The sequence below is a fragment of the Anopheles gambiae genome, chromosome 2 (assembly GCF_943734735.2).
Source record: "Anopheles gambiae chromosome 2, idAnoGambNW_F1_1, whole genome shotgun sequence".
Classification (NCBI taxonomy): domain Eukaryota; kingdom Metazoa; phylum Arthropoda; class Insecta; order Diptera; family Culicidae; genus Anopheles; species Anopheles gambiae.
Window position 1 is genome coordinate 29,432,207 of NC_064601.1, and position 22,252 is coordinate 29,454,458.

At 43.0% G+C, this 22,252-nt stretch overlaps 1 protein-coding gene across 4 annotated transcripts in view; it reads left to right on the top strand.

Moving 5' to 3' along the window:
• LOC5667574 (uncharacterized) overlaps positions 1-22,252 on the top strand; it is a 42,487-nt gene that overhangs the window by 10,321 nt on the left and 9,914 nt on the right. For all 4 annotated transcript variants that reach the window (XM_061651215.1, XM_061651216.1, XM_061651214.1 and 1 more), the window contains exons 4-5: positions 13,090-13,238; positions 21,881-21,961. In XM_061651215.1, the coding sequence (XP_061507199.1) occupies positions 13,090-13,238; positions 21,881-21,961 (230 nt within the window). The remainder of the gene's footprint in view (positions 1-13,089; positions 13,239-21,880; positions 21,962-22,252) is intronic.

Sequence of the window (22,252 nt, forward strand, 5' to 3'; positions counted from 1 at the left end):
ACATTACTCTTCCAAATGAATTTCAGAACGAATTAAAACGATACAGTTCATAATAGCTTCCATTCCAGCTCAAAGCGCTCTAACTCGTTCCGTTGCAGCTTTCAAACCACTTTCCACAGGTCAGTGGAATGTCAAGAGGTAGCTGCGCTGTGACTACGCCTGTCCAATCTGTTTCGAAAGGGGCTTTCAAACTTTTCCTGCCGGACAGTATCTCTGCGTTGGTCTGCTTGCTACTAAAATATTCCCTACGTTCGGAAGCATTTGCCTCAAACGTCCAACTTTTTGGCCACGGGCGACGTTGGGCCCCGTAAAACGGACGGGAAGCCAAGTTGTGACAAACTTTTCACCAACCCGGAAAGCCGCACAGACACACACATGCTTACGCTTACTTTTTGTTCAGCCATCACAGCATGGTATTGAATTACCAGTAAATGTCAGCCTTTACACACTACACTTGAGGCTTGAGGTGTGGTACAGATGCGGATGAAACTGCAGTACTTTTTTGATTATTTTTCCTCCCAACTTTGGGGAAGTCATGTGTATGTGTTGATTACTCTGCCCAGCTTGTGGTTGACCTTGTGCGAAAGTTACCCAATCTTTTAACTGCTCTTGCATGCTTTGCTTTTTTTCTAATAAAGTACTGCCAATAAACGTATATTGAAGATATTGGTAACCATTGCAAGTATTCTGGTTAATGAAGTGAGAGGCAGACTGTGATATGATTTTTTCCCCCTCACATGCCTTTGACCGTATTCCATTCCGTGAGTAATTGGACAGCACGGCAATATTCAAGCAGTATTTCTTCTACCGTTACTTGATACCTCGTGTACGGTGGTAGCGAAAAGCGCATGCTGCAGTGTACGACTACTCCTCCGGGCGGCCTGCAGCAAGAACTAATTATGCACTTCACTACCGTACGTTTAATTTACCCTAACGAGCAGGCAGCTCTGTACACTTCATTGTAGCACCACAGCATCACATGTAATCTAACCCACGGGAGTTTTTTTTTCCTCACCAGGAATGAACATTTAACCTTTTCCCTTCATTTTTCATAGCAAATCCATACCGTGCGAGTGCAGTGCCATACACACACACGCCCTACACTTATCTGCTCTGGATGCACTAAACTAGGTCAATGTTTTTGGAATTATTTCGCACCAGCCGACGTTTTCTTGCTACTGTATTCATTTTCATCTTCGTTCTAATTACAATATTTTTTTTATTAGCTTAAGGTTTTATGACCCAACCGTTTTTCAAAAGGGTTCCTCACCTTCCCAGTTACGATTTCTTGGAAATCATCTATTGAAATCTGGTGCCACTACAAACATCTCAACACCCTACACACGGGTACACTTGAGGAGCTCACTCGCACACAGCTACTAGCCAGTTTACAAAGGCTCGACCCAAGCACCACTTCACTTGACCGAGATCATAACCTCACACGGTGCCGTGCCGTGGATGGCAGGGAGTAAGAGTCTAAGTGCGACTAAGGAAATAACAGCCACTGGTGAAGTAATCGGGGCCTAGAGTGCATAGTGCAACTCTGACGCTTTACCACGCACAGCCGGTGAACCGGCTTCTAGCATGCCCGCAGTCCGCTTGTCCTCGCAAGCCGTGTAAAAACACGAGCGCGGGCACAAGTGCGAAGGATAGAAAGTGGGAAATTTCGCAAGAAAAACAGCACAAAGCACTGCGAATATGTTTTTGTCCTTTGCCGTGTTACCCGTTAGCGCTGGGATAACTCGTCGTCGTCGTCGTTGTTGTTGTTGTTTTTATTGTTGTAGTTAGGCTGGGAAGAAGGAAGGACGAGGGAGCTAACCACCTTCCCGGTTGCAATCCCGGTCTGCCCAGTTTTGTCTTCCGGGCGCGCGCACACGAGGACACTTTACGGCCTGGCAATAAACATTGTTGACAGGCACCGTTTCGCTGTGCATTTTTCTGTCCGACGCTCGTTTCGAAACATTGTTTCCTTCCGGAGGGAGTTAAGCCGCCGGCTAAGCGGGCGAAGGAGACAGCCGGTTGGTTTGTGATTTGTTTCAGGAACTGGTAATAAGAAACACTCGGCCTAGCTGCCCCAAAACCGTGTGTGTATTTGTATGTGTGTCGATTTGAAGAATCGTTTCCGTGCGTTTGGCTCTTTGTTTCGGTAAAAAGTTATTTGATTAGGCACAGGTTTTCCATTACTTGGCCTGGGTTTCACTGCAATGATTTCAGTTTTTTTTTGGCGAGGAATGCCTTAAGCGATGCGTTAGGTAACATTTTATCTCGATACACATTCTTAATCACTTTTAAATTATTTCAACACCTCACCAATCACAACTTTGGTGCATAATTAAATGCTTCTGGTTGCCGTGCTGTGCCAATAAAGGTCCTATCATGGTGTGACTTTACCGAGCTACTTAATTCCATTCCCAGTCGTGTGACAGCTAATCTAACCCGCCCCGATGTGTGACATTCGTAGCAGAGCAAAATTCATGCCTAATGTGCTCAGCAATGCCCAAATAATTCGCCTTCCATGCGTGACCTCTCACGCCACACCTTTGCAGACTTGCGAACAGTTTCATTGATCGGAAAGTTTCTCCTCGCACAGTGACAGCTTCTGAGGCAAGATGGAAATGGAACGGTAAATTTGATTTGTAATCCAAATTAGTATCGCCAGCATGCATTGTACCCTTTCCGTCGGCCAGCACAGCCAAAGCGGCGGTTGGCTGGGATCCAGGGCACATCGCGTGAGAATGGCAGGACCGTTTATCCTTCTAGTTTTAGCAACACAGACCGTTCAGGGTGGGAATGTGTAGAAGGAAGGAATGTGCAGATTTGCGAGAACTCATCACCCTTTCTGCTATCGCATTAGATGCGATACATTTTTGACGATATTCAAAAGCTCAAATCAACAAAAAAGGACGAGTGAAATCAATGCTAGGAAACAATCTCGTTTGCTAAAGATTGAATTTGAAATAAACGAGCACGTTCAAATGAGATTAAAAAGGTGAAAAGTTTCTCCCTGTTTCTTTGCTGACCATTGAACCATTAACCTGCCCTACTACCACAAGGTGAAAGAATGTCTCTAGACAGAAATACAGCAAATCATTAAATATTTTATAAACGAATATCAAACAACATCAGGAAACATCTTGTTGAGATGCATTTGCCGCCCAAAGCGAGACAAACACTTAAGTTCTATGAGTGATCAACAATTTATAAATCAACCTCCACACCACAACACCAAACGGGTTGTATGTGTGTGTGTATGTGGTTTTCATTTGATGAGCAGGTCTATTGACAGTACAAGCAAGTTTAATGTGCTCCTATCAAAATCATGTTTGATATGCTTTGAAGCATCCCATTCCATCATAAACACTGTTCACCTGCTCCCTGATTGCTTTACATGCATCATTCCGTAAATTGCTTCCTATCTTCGTAGCTTTAGAACCGTCAGTGTTAGCATGAGTGAAGGTAAAACCCACTCTATCCATCACCGGTTTGCTATTGACTGCTGTGGCAGCAAAGTACCACCGCAGCCTTGAGTAACCTTTGATGCGTTTGCGTCTGTGTGCACATCATTCATTGACAATTTCAAACGGAAACTCAATGGCACAGGTTGCTTACCGCGTACCACGTAATTCGCCTAGACCGCCATTTACCACCACGTTCAAGTGGGATCGATTTTTCAGTTCCATTTTGAATGTCCGATCGATATCGCAAATTGTTCCTGCTTGAAAGCTACCTCTTTTTTTGTCCCATGAATAATGCTTCCTGTTGTAACGCTCAACACGACATCCCTTACACTCACGGACAAATGAACCCTTCTCTTAAAACACTCAAGCAAATCATAGTCATCAGCACTCAGCATAAAGTGAGTTGAGAGTACGACTCTTCATGACTATATATATATAGCCAGCCCAATTCAAACATTTTACCATCATGGACACATGTTCAATCCAAAATGGAAATAAAAATCCAACGAATACTACGAGCTTTCTGAAAATACATCTACGTCGTCATTTCGTAATATTATACGTTCTCAACTAAACGCTTAGTTTGAAGTATCTTCTCGACGACAACCGATCGTGAAATGTATTGATCGTTTACAAAGCTTTTTGAGGCAACGTCATCTACGTGGAATCAGTTCACCGTTTCTTGAATAACTGCTTGCCAGGCTACAAGGAAAAAGTACACAAGTTCGAATATTTATGAATACCAAATGATATATAAACAAAGATGTAATAAACAGGAATACAGCCAAATATTTACAACACTATTCTTACATTATCATGTTTTATGAATCGTACGTATTTTTTCCGTATACTATTATTTTGCAGTCTTTTAGACCACTATTGTTTCCTAACTATTCTGAATTTTCAGTATTTTAAGGATCATAGTCACCTCCAAACAAGCTATCGACTGATCCATACTGCCAGAGGCTCAAAAGAGAGACCAAAATATTACCAATCTTTTCATCCGTACACCAACTTCACAGCATCCAACCCGCGCCGGCTACGGGCACTTACCTATTTTCCACCAAACACGAGCAAACACACTTACCGGTCTTCCTGTCGCACAGCCGAAGATATCTACCAAGCTTCGCCAAACTGTAACCGACATGCTTTAGTGCTCGCTCGTTCCATTTACCCACACCCAAAAACGTTCCAAGTTTCCATTACACATTCCAGCGTGTGCTTCGTGCTCCCCCTTCCCCTTCCGTACTACAACACTAGCGATCTAATTTGCATACATTTCGGCGAAAAATGTTAACGATAATAACCGGGCCAAGCGAGCGCACGAGCTAAATGCTGCCGCACATATATTAAAACTCTTGGCAGACAAGAACTACCATTGCCCACAGCCGTGAACGTGTGTGTCTGTGTGTTTTTGTGTGTCGGTGACGATGAATAGCAGGCAAATAGCATTCGTGGCAGCGGAAACGACTCAGACAGCCGCCCTGTCACCGATGAAACAGGCAGTGTTTCGTTTTCCATGAGCTGTCTCATAAATGCTTGCGGTAGGGAATGCGCCTGAAGCAGTTTAAAATGACACCAGCAAACTACGGCGAGTACATTCATAATGTATTGTGATTTTGAAGGCAAAACATTCAAGGAGTGGCAGCACATTGCGTTTCATTTGCGCTTGGTTGGTAATTCAGTTAATAATTTTGAACCGAAGCATAGCAGCCGCTCGAGCCGAACGTTTGCTTACACTGCTAACATGTCTATTAGCTTGCTATTTGTTCTGCTTGTATGCTGATTACTATCCAAATAATATACGTTTAGTGTTAAAGAGTCATTGTTGAAGAAAAGATCCTAAAAATACAATCATCCTCATACAATTATTCGGTCTTTTCATGCTCGACTGCAAAGCTGTTTCTTTAGTGCAAGTTGACTTGTTTGTAAACATGGTATACAAGCTACACGATCACTTTCAAGAAGGACAGCTCCGTTTTGATCAGACCATTGGAAAATAAACGTTCGACGTAAAAAAAAGGTACCGCTGCAAATCCCTTTCATTTCACACCTACTACAAATCGATCTCCTGTTTCAGGAACGCTCCGGATCTCGGCCCAAACCAGTTCGAGCTTGCCCATTTCTCAGAACTTGAAGCTCTGAATCCGTTTCGAGAACCAGGTCAGTCGGAACACGGCCAAAGTCAACCGGTTCTAAGCCCGGTCGCTGAAATTAAATTTATTCCCCTCTCTTATATTTCACCTTCTCAGCGGTCTCTTTGGACTACACCTTTTCAGTAAGATGATTCTTACCTGACAGGTAAAAACAGAACCCCTCCCCAGCAAAAAATATGAAACCTTTTTCACAAACAAACGAAGAACAAAACTTCCCCAAAACGTCCCCAAACAATCTAAGAAAATGTTTGTCTTGTCAGTGACCCGTAGCCAAGAAGTCCGCTATTCGCTGGCAAAGGTAATGGTGTGGTTGTAGCTGCATTGGTTTTATATCCTTCGAAACCAATGCTCATTGCTCAATGCTTGAACCGTAAGGATAAGACTTTCCTTAGCGAGCTCAGAATGTAAGGGCGAATGATTTAAATTATTCGCAAACATCACTGAATAGAACCTCGAGCTCGAAGGAGCGAGTGAGACAAAGAGAGAAAGAGAGAGGGAAGCGTGCGCATTAGCCAATGAAAACTCGTCAGCCGAACGGAAACTGCATCAAGAAGGGATAGGAATTTGGCGTACCCTTCAAAAAGGTAGTCTGCTGGATAAGAATGAGAGCAAAACGTGAATGTAAGCAAGTGTGAACAAGAGTGAAGAAGGGCACTTTACCGACAGCTTCCCGTGACTGATGGGTTAATGGTGGGTTTTCGGCAACTGCTACAGGTGAAAAATCAAATTTGCGAAACTACCATTTCATTCGCCTCTAACGCCGTAACGAACCGTGTCCCGCCTGCAACCGATTGTGATACAAACGACTTGAGTGTGTAATTATCTCGACACTTAAACATTTACTACCCCCTTTTGAGTCCCTCCGGTCAGGTTAGCAATGCAAAGATACATAAAAGTTTACCTGGCGCAAGAAACGTACCCCGCAGAAAACATACCATAGCTCCGGCCAAGCACACCGAAACCGCTTACGAACCATTGAGCATTAACCAAACGCAATCCACTGTCACCCAAAAGTGAAGCGCAACCGAAAATCACTCAGCCATCTTCGCCAACGTCGGGGCGTTTAATAAGGAATGAGCAACGACACACCTCCCAAAACGAAAGTAGTTCCTCGCATAGGCGGTGGAATGCTCGCACCGGTAAAGATTAGAAATCGACAACACATTCTTTACCGTCCCTTCGGGGAAATGTTTGCTTCCATTCCCAAGAAGGCGTGTATGTATGGGTGTGGACGTACTGTAAGGTCAGCTAAGCATGTATGAGTGAGCGTGATTGCACAACTAAGCTAACCGTGTCACAGGACGCTGTACCGTCTGGTTTTCAGTTACAGCTAAATTATTTACCGCAACCTTCTACGCAAGGCTTTAAAACTCAACGCATGGGACGGAGTCCAAATTTTGGTCTTTGCGAACACAACACTGGGCTGAAGCGTTACGAAACATTTAAAATATTTAATGCACACAATGCTAAAAATAGTTCAAATCGGCACCAAAGCACGGATAAAATGAGCATTTCACGAGCAAACGTGGGTTGAGAGCTGTTGCAAAAAGAGAGAGCTTTTTATCATGTAAATTTAAATACACTGCTCGTATCAGGATACGAAAATAAATAATAAAAATCTAAGATAGCAACCCAATCCGTTCTGGCTATTGAATGGCGCAAGTTAAATGTTTGATTATAGTGACTAAGAAGCTTCAGGTTGTTTGGTTGAAGGTTTTTTTAACCTTCTAGTAATAATTATTTGTGTACAGATTAACCATGCAACATACAGCAATATGGCCTTTTAGGACCGTTCCTTCTGAATAAAAAAATGAAAATCATGCCACGTTTTCTTTTTTTTCCAAAATATCTGTTCATGATTGACAAATACACATCTACACGCTGCAAGTGTATACTGTACTATGCCGAGCAAACCGTAAAGCTCCATCGATGCTGCCCATTATCTGCGTTAGATTGCGTTCTTTGCAACCGTTTTCCCACATAACTTTGCCCGTCTTACACCACTGCTGTACCGCGTGACGGGTTGCAAACATTATTTTCCTTCTTCTAATTTTTAATTTCCGCCAATGCCTGCTGGCTACCAACGCGCGGCGCCAGCTACTCACGGAATTTCCGCCCGTTTTCCCCCCGTTTCCTCTACGCCACGCAATTAAAGTGCGCCGCAAAACACCCGCAAGCACGGTACGTAAAACTGTTCACCTCGAAGGGCCTCACAGCTTGGTTTATCGTTGTGCAAAGTTAAAATAGCATCCTGTTTTATGTTTCTTGTTTGTCTGTCGCAACCAACTCTACCGTTTGCTGGCCGAACCATTGCGCCCGAGACATCAAGGACGCCACGGGAGGCCCGTGTTATGGGCCGTTGAGTTGTGCATTTTATTTTGCACCACACCCGGATCCAATGCTGCCCCTTCATAGCTGTAGCCAAGGCGAGCCGTGCTGATGAAGGCATTGTTTCCAATTGTTTCTCATCCACGCCCTGAAACAATGAGCCACTAGGCGTCTCCATTGAGCGTTTTCCTTTCATTATGCCCGAACGGTTTCGATGGGAAGTGACGCTGGGATAAGAAGGGTTAGGTTAAAATCGCCATTACACACCATTTGTACCATACACCATTTTGTACCATGGAAAGCTAAACAATCGTTCACAAATCGTTTTTACAAACGTGGAAAAATTAACCTCAAATCGCCCATAACAAATTGTCCATATGATCGTAGGTATATAATATGAAAAAAAAAACAATAAAACCAATTTCTAGATGCAAACAAATTTGTTAGTTACACCAAGCTGTTCTATTTGATCATTATTCGTTGTAATGCTTTGACTGCAACTACTTTCTGTCAACTATTTTTCATCCGGATAATGTCGTTCCAAAGCAATTTAAACTTTGGTAGGACACGATTCTTCCCCGAAGCGACATTGATCCAGCGTCATTTTCCGACTCCAAGCAAGCACAGAACGGAAAGAATGCAACAAAACGCTACACAAAAATTCGATCAATTCGATTTCCTCCAACTTCCAACACGATTGAGCAAGAATGTTGGCCGATTTCAACATCAAACGAGCTGTATCTTTGGCCTGTCTCTTGTGGTGTTCCTTTGGCTACAGACTTCAGCATGACCTTTACCCTACATCCAAAGGCGAACTTTTGCCGGACAAGAGCGAAGCAAATGGTCACACTACAATTGCACGTTTGATACCCTTGCACTCATCCATTCCAGTTCAGTTCTTCCATTTGCTTCCCGTACCAGCGGAGTAATACAGAAACACGATTACACCAGGAAGGCGACACTGCATGTCTGGCCGGTGGTAGATTTCTCTCGTAAAGCGTCCAACATCTGACAGTGGCAACTACGGGACCAAGTATGTGTGTCAATGTTGACGTCACTATGCTGCGCTTCCGTCAGCGTTATCCACCAACACTGAACAGGCAGTTTATTTTCTCTTTTGTTCGCTCCTGAGCTTTACTGAGCGAGCACTCACCACAAGTCACTCACCCGTGGGCTCACTGCCACTTCCTTTCGTTCTGTGAGTGCCGCTCACACAACGACGCGAGAGAGAAACTACTCTGCAAAAGCACACCATGTGAGGGAAGCTCGAGCGAAAGGGTCGTTTGAGAAAATACAGTCCGCTCTGCCGGTTTCTGTCGCATTTTCCATCCTTCGCTGCTCTGCGTAACCAATAACGAGTATGCAAATATTTTCAAAGTGCTGTCGAAGCAAGAATACTAAACGACGAGGCACAGGGAAGCATTGGTGCTCTGTCCGTTTTAAATTACACAGCGTCGGCAATAGAAGTGTTTCCGAGAAACGGGGTTCAATCAATCAAACGATTTCCTGCCCAAGTAATAGTAAAGCAACGTTTGCTACTTTCAATTCCTGCTAGCACAATTGACCATCAATTGCTCTATAAAGGCATAGTTTGTACGGACTGTGCAACTATACGTGAAAAGCTCTATCGAAGGCTTTATTGTACTCACTAAGTTGCACAAGTACAGATGTAACCGCAAGACAGCCTTATGAATCGTTACAATGTTTTCATGAATAATTCCTAATAATTGTTTGTGGTGAAGAGTTGAACTTGCGGTAGGCTATAGTTATGGTTAGCATTCCTAAATACGTTTTCTTCCTTCTCCTTCATACTGACCTGGCTTTAATGGACTTATTTTTGCCACGACCACAGCGTACGGAATGTCTTCAATCAGACTATCAAGAATCTAGTTGATAAATTTGAGAATAAGATTAATGTAATTTGCGGAAAAATAATAATTTTATGCAGTAGATTCAAAGTTAAACCATTCATCTTAATGTTATTCCAAGTAAAAATAAATATATATGTATACGAGTAACTATGTAAAATATTTCCACTTTATATTGACTTTAGTTGGTTGCTTGGATTCCAGAAATCATTTGACAAATTAAAAGATACCACAAGCCACACAAACCTCCATTCAAGATTCCATCATCCAGCAACTCAGGCGGGAACCATATTCAAATAACATACTATCTTTCACCTTAACCCTGTTGTTACGTTACACGCTCTCCGGCGCCCACAGGCACCTGGTCAATTGCTAATGTAATTCTATCGCTTGATGACACCCAACCAACAAACCGAGTTTCGTATTGCCCACAGCAATCCACTACCATCGGTAGACTGCCATGGTGGGTTGACAGCCCGACCCGACGAACAAACATAATTGCACTGCCCGCACGTTTCCACGAGCGGACAGCGAGAGCTGGAACGTAAATAGCAACATACGTCGGTGCCCACGGTACCGAAACTGTGCTGTGGTGTTGCTGTTGCCGAGCAATTCCATCCCATTGCCTGCGGGAAAATGGTTCGTATTTGAGTTGTGTGCGTCTCACGTACTTCCGTACCACTGGCGACGTAGTGGTGAAGGAAGCAGCAGCATTTTCTACAACCAACACGGTACCATGATCGTAATTAAATTCTCCTTCAAACACACACACACGCGTACACATTTATATGAAATTCGATCAACTTATTCCAGCCCGTGGCATCCGACAGGACCTTGGGAAATCTTTGACCTTACACGTCTGAAACATCAAACATCACGTGCTCTGCCTGTAAAACCATGATGCTTTAGTTTAATTCCTGCCACATCTACACTCGAAAATCGTCGAGCTAAATAAAGGCACGATATTGAATGTAGCACTGGTGTCTAAAAATAATTCCATCCCAACCCAACACTTTGCCTGCACCATTGCATGCTGGTGCCGTTTTCGGAATAAATCTACCACTTGCATTATCACAATTATGGTATCGAATCTATTTTTAATCATATTTCATGCAGCCTGGCCAACAATGCTCTGGCATATGAGGTGACACATGCGGGGTGTCTGTGATGGAGGAGCAGTTTTAATTATGCATTTATGTAGCACCCGCTTAGCGGGTGACCTATTTATTCCACGGAGTATAGAATTTATAGTCCAAATTTAGCACATGATAGGAGCTTCGAATTATCTGTACAGGTGTATTATACTGTATCGCGCACACGCGTAATTAAAATTTTCGATCAAATCCTGTATTACGGTTGCTTATTGCAATCAAACCATAGCAGCAACCGGTGCACCATGATTGCATCGAGCTGTTCGACAACCTGCTGCTTGCTTACCTCCATTTTCAGATTAATTGAAATGCAAATTAATAACGAATTTGAATGTTTCATTTTAGTGCTTAGTTGGTGTACCACAAAATCCGGAAATATTAACCATCAGTGTCAAAATTGATGTTTCGCGCATGGGTTACGAATGAATCCATAATTCAAAGTAGTAGTAGAGCTCATTAAAATGCCCTTAAAGTCACCCCTAGTTTCTCTCACAATCCGTACCGTAACAAAGAAAACGGTGCGATTTATTCTTCCAGGCTCATTTGATTCCAAGCGCTAACAAAACGTTTGTTTAACTAATTTCTCGGATCGTTCGTTCCCACACCAGAACGTCTTGCTTGCGTAGACCTACTTGATTATCGTGACCTTTACATCACTGCCATTCATTCCGAAACCACAGGGCAGGATTTCTACGTCCTGAAGTGGTTGAATGCAACCGAAACCATATACCCGTCGACTCTCACTAGCTGGTACTGCTTGAAGCATGCTTCAAATTTGACTACCATATTCCAACAGCGCTAAATCTGCAATCGCTCATGCCGTTACTTTGTTCTCTTTTGATAGCGACGGCAACTGTCTTTAGTTCCATCCACCGTCCCCGGTGCGCCGTGGTGAGCCGTAGATTATGCACAAGTTTCGCTCATTGTACTTCAGCCACTAACAAGACAAATTTGGTACCGGCTTGAAGCGCTGAAGACGTGTACTTCGATGTTCCGCACTCATCCCTGCTTGCCACTGCTTAATCCCTCTGCAGTAATTTACTCTATGAGCTGAAGAGCAGTTTGAATGTGCATGAGCACCGGTAGAATTTGCCCCTTAGCAACAGTACTCCAAAGCAGGTTCTTCCGCAGTTCGTGCAATGCTTGTCAATCTTGGCGTAGGTTCCCCCATACGGAGCGATTGATTTAAGAAAGTTGTGACGCAAACTCTTCTATTCTGCTGAACACTTTTGCACCGTTTGAGTAACCATAACTAATCAGGCCAGCCTTCGGAGCGTAAAGATTCGGAAATGAACAAAGACTGTACGGTTAGCGTAATGAAGGTTTTCGCTCTTGCGTATTGAATGACAGGAAGTAATGACAGAAATCTTTTAATTCAGCGGCGCTTTTAAGGATGAGTAATTGACAAGCTGCACGTGTTACATTCACACGGTTGCCATACATAAGATACCCACATTGTAAAGACTTAATGCTCACATCATCAATCGACAACACCGTACTAGTCCATCGATTATGTTCAAATCTGTTTTTGCTTGTAAACATCCACCCCGAACCACAAACGAACCTACGTTTTAGTCGATTGATTTTATTTCCTTGAAATAGGATGACATGTTTTTTTGTATTTCTATGTGCTCCACTACTACCTAACCCTCTCCATACGCAGCGAATGATTATGAAGAAAAAACTGAATACCAACAGATGCCACACTTGTTCAACCGATCCGTATTCCCCCCTCACTTTTTACTCAGTGCGCTGGATGGTTGTTCACCAGGAAAGTTTAACTCTTCAACAATTCCGGAACAAGTTTGTCTCTCGCTCTCTCTCTCTCTCTTTTTCCTCTTCATCTCGCTCTTCACTAAACTACCGTAGGTAAACTTACCCAACAAACTCTACCAGAGTGTGCTTGTGTGCTGGTAATACAGCGTACAGTTTGGACAAGTGATTGGTATAGATTTATGATCAAACCATCATCGATTACCAACCGATGGGAGTTGCTGTAAACTTCATAACTTTCCACCGATACGGAACGGAGAGAATCTATTTTTACCTCCACTTTTGCCGCTTTTGTCACTGCTGCTTGCTAACGATGTTCAATTCTTTTCTCGTTTTTTTTTCTCTGTCTTTACAGCTAGCCTAGAAGAGGACTGTGTCGACTTCCAGGGAAACTCGGTCGCACACGGTCTACTCTACGTACCTGGACCGGGCGTGTGCAGTTTGTGCGTCTGCTACCACTCTGAGCCGCTATGGTGCAAAGCAATCTACTGTGATCCTCCTTATGTAAGTGACTTGTAACTATGCGATAATTTGCATTCGTTGTATTGTGTTAAAAAGATGGACGATATATTTGCCAAATAACAAACTAACTCTGATTCACCACACTTTGAGTCGTTCGGAAAAAAATAATGATGATGGATTTATTTACGAGATTTTTCATTTGCACACATCCCTAGTCGCGTGTACAATTAGTTTGGCAATGATGATATGTCCCACCTCTTACTCCATCACAGGTTTGAAAAGAACGGAAGTATCTTTACGATAATATTACTCTGAAAATCCTCAACAAAACCCACCAATTCCAATTGGCAAATGGTTTCACAACTTCAAATTGGATTGCAGCGCAAGCATTCGGTAATCAAAATGTGTTACACAAATTTACACCCTAACAATGCACCCTTTGCCGCAGGGATAAACGGAAATGTTTGCCCCACTTGCAATGCCAGCATGGTTGGGGTATCGTAATTTGGCGAAATTTGTTCAACCTTTCACACATTTCAACATTCCCATTCCCATCCAACCGAAACAACCGGTGACCGAACTGTTACGCGTATCGTCGATTTGTGGCATTTTCCCACTTTACTCAATGTCGCTCCAAAATGAAGCGTAATTTATGATCACCACCACCAACCGCTCAAATGTTCGACAATAAATTTAAACGCAACGCGGGCATCGAAAAAAAAGCCACCCATCCGTGAGGAAAACCGTACCCTGCGCGGACGAACGATTTATTGTATCGTGCGTAAAGTGCGCGAGCACTGCAAGGGGAGAAAGACCTATGGGGGCTGAAAATTATGCAAACATTTTTAACAGCCAACACAATCTGTTCTCTGTTTACGGTCGACGTGATGCGATGCAATTGAAATGACGGTCACATCGACGGTAATGTCGATCGATTGAACGACCGAGCAGCAAGCGGGCTCATTGAATTGCTGAACAATGTTTGTTACGCGGGTTTTGGAGCATAATGTTGTTGTGGTGTATAATTTAATAGGCGATAGCATCGCACCGTACGAGATTGTTTTTTTTCCAATGGCAGCTTATTCGATGGGTAAGCTTTTATGTCAGCACCGTTCGCATCGGCGGCTGGAATGAAGAAGCTTCTTCGAAAGTGGCTTCACTCGGTTCGGTTAAGCTGATTGAGTGGTTTACAGTCTCTTCAATCTAGACAGTCAACAAACCCGGCACCTTTTGGGTGAAACTTAAATTTATAATCAGACCAGAATCTTTCAGACCAATTTAAACCCCCTATCCACTACTGCAACCATTTTAAAAGCTGAACCATCCACCCATTTGCCCATGCGCTGCCTCGCTGCCTACCTTTGATGGGGGAAAAAAAAACCCCCAAAATAAATTACTTCAACCATCACTTCCACCGAAAAACGCCCATCCCGATCGTTCCAAACGTCAAACCGTCAAGCTCGCCGATGCGGCATCAGCTTTCAAACCTCAAACCTCAACCCAACCGAACAATGTTCACAAACCGACCAGAAATGTTCGAACGCAACCGAGGAAACTTTTTAATTAGATTCTCCAATTAGCATGCTCATAAACTACCTCCCGCAGTCGCAGGAGTGGGCCGGTTTTGGTGGCTTCCCACCTCCGCCGGCGTAACTGAAGCTACTTTCTCGTGCTACCCCGGCGAAGCCACTCCGTCCGAACACAGTTCATTAAATCACGTGGAAAAAAGTTTCCACGTTACTCAGCATCAGCAGTCAAACAGTGAAGCCAGCGCCGATAAGACAGTGACAATCGGTGAGCGAACAATTGTCGTAACACACGTTCGACCTGACGTTTTGTGCGTTTGGGTGTACGTGTGTGTTTGTGTGTGTGAAGAGACTCCTACACGACTCTAACCACAATCACGAGAGATTGTTGCGCTTCAGCATATTTTTCGGTTGGTGGTCTGATTGTTGTGCCTGAATGCTAAAATGGTGTTTCCTGTTTGTGTTGTGTTTTTGAGCATCTTGTTTTGCTAATTAAGATTGTTTTGGCGTGTGGTGCCGTTGTAGATCACACCGGTGGCTATGGTTACGTTTACAAGCTAATTTAATTGCACAACATCGGAATCTTCTGTGCACTTCAGAACATTTACATATGCATGTTGAATTTCAAGCTTATTATGTTTAAGTATAACATGGTAGATTGAGAGCAAGGGAAAAACACAAACTCTAAATTACAACTGTACATTTAAAAAAATCCTGTAGCATATGCTACTCTCCTTCAATTGCAATGCATTTCCATAATTCAGGTCAATAAACTAGCAAATAAAAATTGCTATGTCAACAAATGCACGACGAATGCAGACACAACACATCAACAAACATCTCCACCATATTTAAAGCTGCCACCAGCAGACCTTTGTGCTTTGTTATTCTGTTGTTCTAATTTAAACAAACACTTCAACCGAACTGCCGAGATTGTACCCACTGCCACACCACTCACTCGACAGCACTTGGTGGGTGGGTCTTTTGATGTGAGTGTGTGTGTGTGTGTTTGTGTAAGTGTTTGCATGAAAAGCTCAGCACACTTTTACCACCGGCCAGCGTCACAGCCGTGTTGTTTGAAATTATTTGCATACTAAAGTGTTATAAAAAACGGCTGTTCGTTTCGTGCGCCGGGCGCCTTGGCACTGGTTGGCCGAACGCCGTCAAAGCACTACGGTAATGAAGTGTTTCCAGTTCAGGGTAGTATAGAGTTTTGAACTCTTTCATCTCAAGCACTTAGCTTCAAACAGTAACTACAAAAACACTGGCCCTCTCTCGCACACACACACACAAACACAAAGGTTTTTTTTTTGTGTAAATCTGTGCAGTTACGCTTTAATTGTTTCTTTGTATTTAAATGATTCGCTGGGCACACACGAAATCACTTGCAACAAAGCCTTTAAAGGCAAGGCAAGGAATGGAATAGAAAGTTTAATGCTTTGAAATGTGAAACAGTTTTCAACTTTGCTGCAACAACCAGAGAGTGTAACAAAATATAAGCAGATCCTGTTAAGCGTTAGCTTTATCGAAGAAACTAAACCAATGTTTCTTCGAAATGGCTAGCCCCGCTGGAATGTGAATGCATTTCAAGACGTAAGGATCCGCTTCCCCACAAGCAACAGCGTATTGTAATGATTGATCGTATCCCAAAGGGACGCTGTTTATTTATAGCAATTGCTTTGCCTCCATTCAAAACGCGCACCGTCCACACTAGCCCGCAATCTTGGGCACCGTGCTTTGCAGTTAGTTTTGCTTCGCTTGGAAACTACACTGCAGTGTTTATTGAACCACATGAACTAACTCCCGCATCTTTGCCATCAAGCAGTATGAAAGAGAATAGACGATCAAAGCCGCTCAACGAGCTTGCACCACACACTCGCTGCCCAAACGATGCACCTCAGGCAACCCCCCTTTAAACCTACATGGGAATGGGCATACCTAGCCCCAAACCAGGCCAGCCCAGGGCAGGGCAGTGTGAAAGAGCGTAGGAACAAACGTAGCGTTGCTCAGCGCACATTCTGCTCATCTTGCTACACTCGATCCGGATTTACCACCAACATTGCATGGTACGTGTGGCTTTTGTGCGGTAATGCTACCTAAAGCCCTCGGCGAGTGGTACCGTGCCGCGCGTATCGTGTAGATCACGTGCTTAATGCTGCAGGTATACGAGCCGGGATAAATGTCAACCTGGCGTGTAAAACAACGCTAAGACCGCACTGCCACTGCCGTCACAGTGATGGAATAGCTTCATGTGTGTGTATGTGTGTGTGTGTGTGTGTGTATTGGTGGGTTTGTGTATCAATGAATGGATCCCTATCCCGCAATATAAAGTGTATTCTCCTCGGAGCAACGCTCACCGCACATAGAACGTTTGTTCCGGTAAGCCTTCAAGGATTTTGCTCTTCAATCAGCTAATCAAACTCGCTCGCGTTAAAGCTCGCTCATGATCCTTACGACAACTCTGAGCATGCTTCAGTACAAAAACAAAAAACAAACAGCTTTTAGAATAATGTTTAAATGAGTAGCGCAACTCTGTGAACGTACAATCAAATAGAGTACATTGAAAACGGTTTCCCGCAAACAAACCTTCACGGGATAGGGAAAATATTTAAGCTCATCGGTGTGTGAAATATCCAATTCCGTCTGACAGCGCGGTCGCACTGAAGCAAAACTGCCCGGTTTAGAATGTTGATGGCATTTTTGCACCGGTATCGCTGACAACGAAAAATCCACTATTTGCCTGCCCGCATTTTCTCCCATTCGTCTGCACACGCTAACTTGTTGCACTTGCTGCAACAGCTCGAGTGCAATGTGTGCGCACACAGTTACGGACCAACATCGAACGTTCAGCTTTTCAGCTCAAGCGTAAAACAATTCCCATTCGATGCGAACCATTTCCATGTGTTCGCATCATGGACACAATGCAATTTATGGCTACAAGCAGCTAGCATGTTGGTGGTGCAAAAAGAAGAAAAAGCGAAATATTTTAGCAATGTTTCGTTTTTATGGTACTGTATCGGGGAAACGATACAGCTTCCGACAGAAACGAGCGCATGGTTCGAAAAAACAAGCCCTTTCATTTCAAACAGTTTCCCTGCCGTAACTTGCACATAAATTTCCCTATGAATGGTGAATGGTGGCCATGGTTGGTTAAAGGTGGCTATCGCGTCTGTTAGCGGCTGGTGTAGCGGTTTCGACACCACATCCTGGATCCTGGGTTGTGTCGCATGAGGTCTCTTCGTGAATCGTGCATGAAAAATAAAACAAAAACCAACAGCACCTTCACAACATTTTCCATCACTTCCGGCTCGTTCATTGCCAAACTAAGGCGGACTGTAACCACTTTCGTTGATTGTCATTTCCGTTGCATAGCAGCCATATTAAACAGCACACAACCTCACCCCGAAGTTCATTATCGCTCGGGCTCACCAGACCGATGAGCGGTGGATTTTACACCGCCTACTACACTCTCTATGTACCCTTAATTAACGGATGCTGCGACGCCTTCCAAAACCAACCGACCGACACCGTCACCGATGATAATGATGATCGCGAGCACGATAGCATCGAAACCGAAACGAGTTGCACTGAATGGAAATTACAGCGAACGCCCCGGTCTATCGCTCGCAGGTGGCTCTACTACGGCACAGAAACACTTCATCATCCATCCTGCCGACTGATGGGCGGGGGAGGCGCTGTTAGTTTGGGATATAATGCAATTTAACAGCAATTAAGCAAAGGCGTGTACGCGCTCCCAGACTCCGTACCCGCTGTTTGCCCCTAATTTCAACACACTTTTTTCAACTTTCCGTTGGTATATGAACCAATTTATTAGAAAGAAACGAAACATTCACGTTACCATCAGTCCTGCGAGATAATTTCAAACTCCCACATGGGAGTTAACTTCGTACCATGAACCGTGTTTCTTTTTACTCATATTGTGCAGGGTTGGAAAGGTCCAGATCACCTTCTGGTGGATCACATTTTATCTCCTTGTTTCTACCACCTCTTGCAAAAAACGTAACAAAACATAAGCTATTCTTTGCGAAATTTTCAAGACAATTTTCATATAACGTAACGTAACCAAAGCTTACGGCTTTGGGTACCGTGTAAGTTTGTTTTCCATTTCCCCCCCTAAACCTGACCATCGTTTCGGGTTCCAAATGGGAGGATTATACGGTTTTGTGCTTCTTTTTTTTTGCTTACATCATCTCACTTTACATCACTCGCAAACCGTCCTCATGTTTCCCAGCGTCATCAGAATGTCTGGACGCATTATAGAGGCTTATCTTTTCATCCACTTTTCGCTCGTTCGTGCTTTACAATTTCCGGCTATGCGCCCTTTATTGTAATTTCATAATATCAACCATGTGGCTCTTGCGTTTAAGGATTGCTATTTTCTGGAACGGTTATCACAAGCAGCCACACCTGCTGGATTGTAGTAAAAATATCTGTTAAAGCAGATAAAGCTTTTCGTGCATAGCAAACACTTTCCATAAGGGTAGGTATAATAGAGCAATGCAACCGACTTCCATGTTTCCGCGTGAAGTGGAAAAATGCTTCATTAGCGTCATGTGCAATACATTCCATTCCACGCAATTGCACACGTCGGAGTTAATTTATAGATAGATGCCGTACTGCTGTTCCTTCCGAACACAAAAGTGACGCTAATGAACAGGCTTTCATTCAGCCTACAATGAACTGTTATTAGGGAGCAGCTGCTTACTGTGCAACTTGTTTCTTGGTCGTGTGAAATCTTAGCACGGGAACGGTAAGCAACCACCAACACATCGCCATAGAAAAGAAAAGAAAAATTACCTCCTCATATTCTATCCCTCCGCGCTAGTTGGTGCGCTAAAACCGTACGTAGATGGTGCACATATATGGCTTAAAGGCTCGATCCCGGGCTCGATGCTCGGCTCAAATGAATTGGCAATTACCTCTAACAAGATTGTTGCTCGCTAAAAATAGGTACACTGACGTACGTCGTGTGTGGTTCGTTTCGCCCCTTATACGGATCATTGCATGTATCAATGCGGTGAAAGCATTGCTTCAACATCCAATCCAATCAGATCAGAGATTCGAATCGAAGGGCAAGTGGAAGCAAAAAAAAGCCATAATGAACAAATGAACGTATCTGTTTGGCCGTACTTTGATAAAAGCAATACGTTCGATTGACGTACAAGTAGCGTGCTTCACTTAGACGACTGCTGCTACTTAGTAGAAGTATCAAGGATGAGCGCATCTATCAAGCAAAGAAGAAAAATCCCTATGTTTCCGTCCGAAGAAAAGAAGAATGACCGTTTCGTCATAGGGTTTTTTGTCTATAATCGAAATGGAAACGATGAACCACGTTAATTGATGAGCTGAAGTGTGGTTTCGAGATTTCTGAAATAAATCTCTGTAAAATAAACTATATTCATTATTTTCCTTCATTAATTCCCATCCTTGTACAATATCGACAATTCTTGTTTTGTCGTACATTTTTAGAATTTGTTATTTACATTACTATTTATTTACAACATATTTACAACACTATTTTACTTTTACTATTTATTTACAACATAGAAGAAAGACGGCACAGTGCTTATTTATACACAAACTTGTTACCGGATCTTTAGACGCCCCGTCAATTCTGAGTAAATTGAACTTTCAGGCCCCCAGTAGAATCTTAAGAACCAGGTCATTATTTAACATAGAATTCAGATCGACTAATTTTGGATCTAACGATCCTTTATTAAAAATGATAAGTGCCTATAACTCGCTAGGAAACAATGTCGACTTGAACTCAAACTTAAACAATTTACGGACCTTTTTACATAGCTTAATATGACGCTTCCACAGTTTATGTTGTTTTTTTTTTATTTTTATTTGGTTGATTGACAGTTAAACTTGTTATGTTTTTTGATGCGTTTTTGTTAGCACTGTTCTTTAGCTTTAACTATAGAAATAAGTATGTTATGTAAGCTTATGCCAGCTGGATAACTTTCGGAATAAATAATAATAATAATAATAATAATAATAATAATAATTACTCATGTACAATCACTTGCAGCTTGTTCCTTGCATTCCAATAACACAAATCGTGACATTTGCTATTCACTTGCTAAGTGTGAGTGCATTTTCCTCCACCGAAGAGATTTGTTTCCACCCGACCCATCATCCAAACACATTACGAGCTCCTTCATCAACGACATGCAAATTCAATTTCACTACCAGCAAGATGCACTGAACAACCGCATTAAACTCATTCCACTAATACTCTAGCATCTAGCGTTCAAGCAAACACTCTTCTTCGCCATTACTCAATTATGTGCCGCCTCGATGCGGATGCGTTTGCCTGCCCAGCTGGAAGAGATTGCAGCAAAGGTGAGACGACCTTTACGCAAACGCCGGCCAGCCGCCGCCAAACCCCGGAAACTTCACAGCACGTCCAGTGGCTGGGCATTTGCTAGCTATTTATACCTCGCTTTATATCACGGGCCACTTCGAACCTTCTTCCACTCTTGCCTTTTCTCCGAACTGCGGACCAGATGAGAAATTGCATACTACTCCTCGCCTGCAGACTTATCCGGCGGAAATTCCATTTTGCTCGGCGTGGGAGTTTAAGAGTCCTGGCCGCGAAATTATTCGAACGATTGTTATTGGATCTTTTGAAGGACAGCGAAAAGAAGGAAAACCAAAGCGGATTTACGGACCCAGCCTCGGACAGCTCCCATTCGATGGTTGAGGTTGAGCATAATCGCGCCAGGTTTATTAAATTACGTTTCAACAATGTTTCTCGCTAAAGTTGATGAAACGTTTCGCCCACAACGGGACATTTATTTGATTTGGTTAGCATTTTACCTTTCATGGTATCCCAAGATACACAAACCAAAGTCCTACCAATACTAAGCGCGAAACAGCTATCTACCTGATTTTCTAGAAGATCAACATTTATTGCATGACTTCTAGAGAAGAAATTGAGTTGGCAAAGCTTTTTTTCAACGATGATTTTGCTCCTGATCGTTCTGAAATGTAGCTTTAATAAGCCGCTTTCATATATGTATTACATTAAATTACGTTCCATATTGGTATACAATAGGAAGCAATTAGATTATCGTTTGTGTGTTAGAGGCAATAAACATTTGTACTCTGTTTCTATCGTTTTCTTTACAGTTCTGTAAAAAGTTTCGCGTAGGTGAACGATGCTGTGAATTTGAGTGTCTCGATCCACCCGGAGAGGACGAAATGTATCAGGTACGTAATAACAAAATTTAATTAAAGCCTAGTTATAAAAACGCTGAAACCTTTAAGATCGTAGTTTTGAAGTAGGTAGAGCATTGAACCATTTTAATGATTTAAACTCCCTTTAAGAACGGTGTACAATATAATAAACAAGCAAAGCATGCATTCAGGAAAGAAACGTTTTTTTCATACACGGTTTTCCTAATCATTTTCAAATGCGTACATAATTATTCACCAGAATGCGTACACATCACAAAGAACTGTCAAACTAAATCCAGCTTGAGACGTGTTGAAAATCATTCT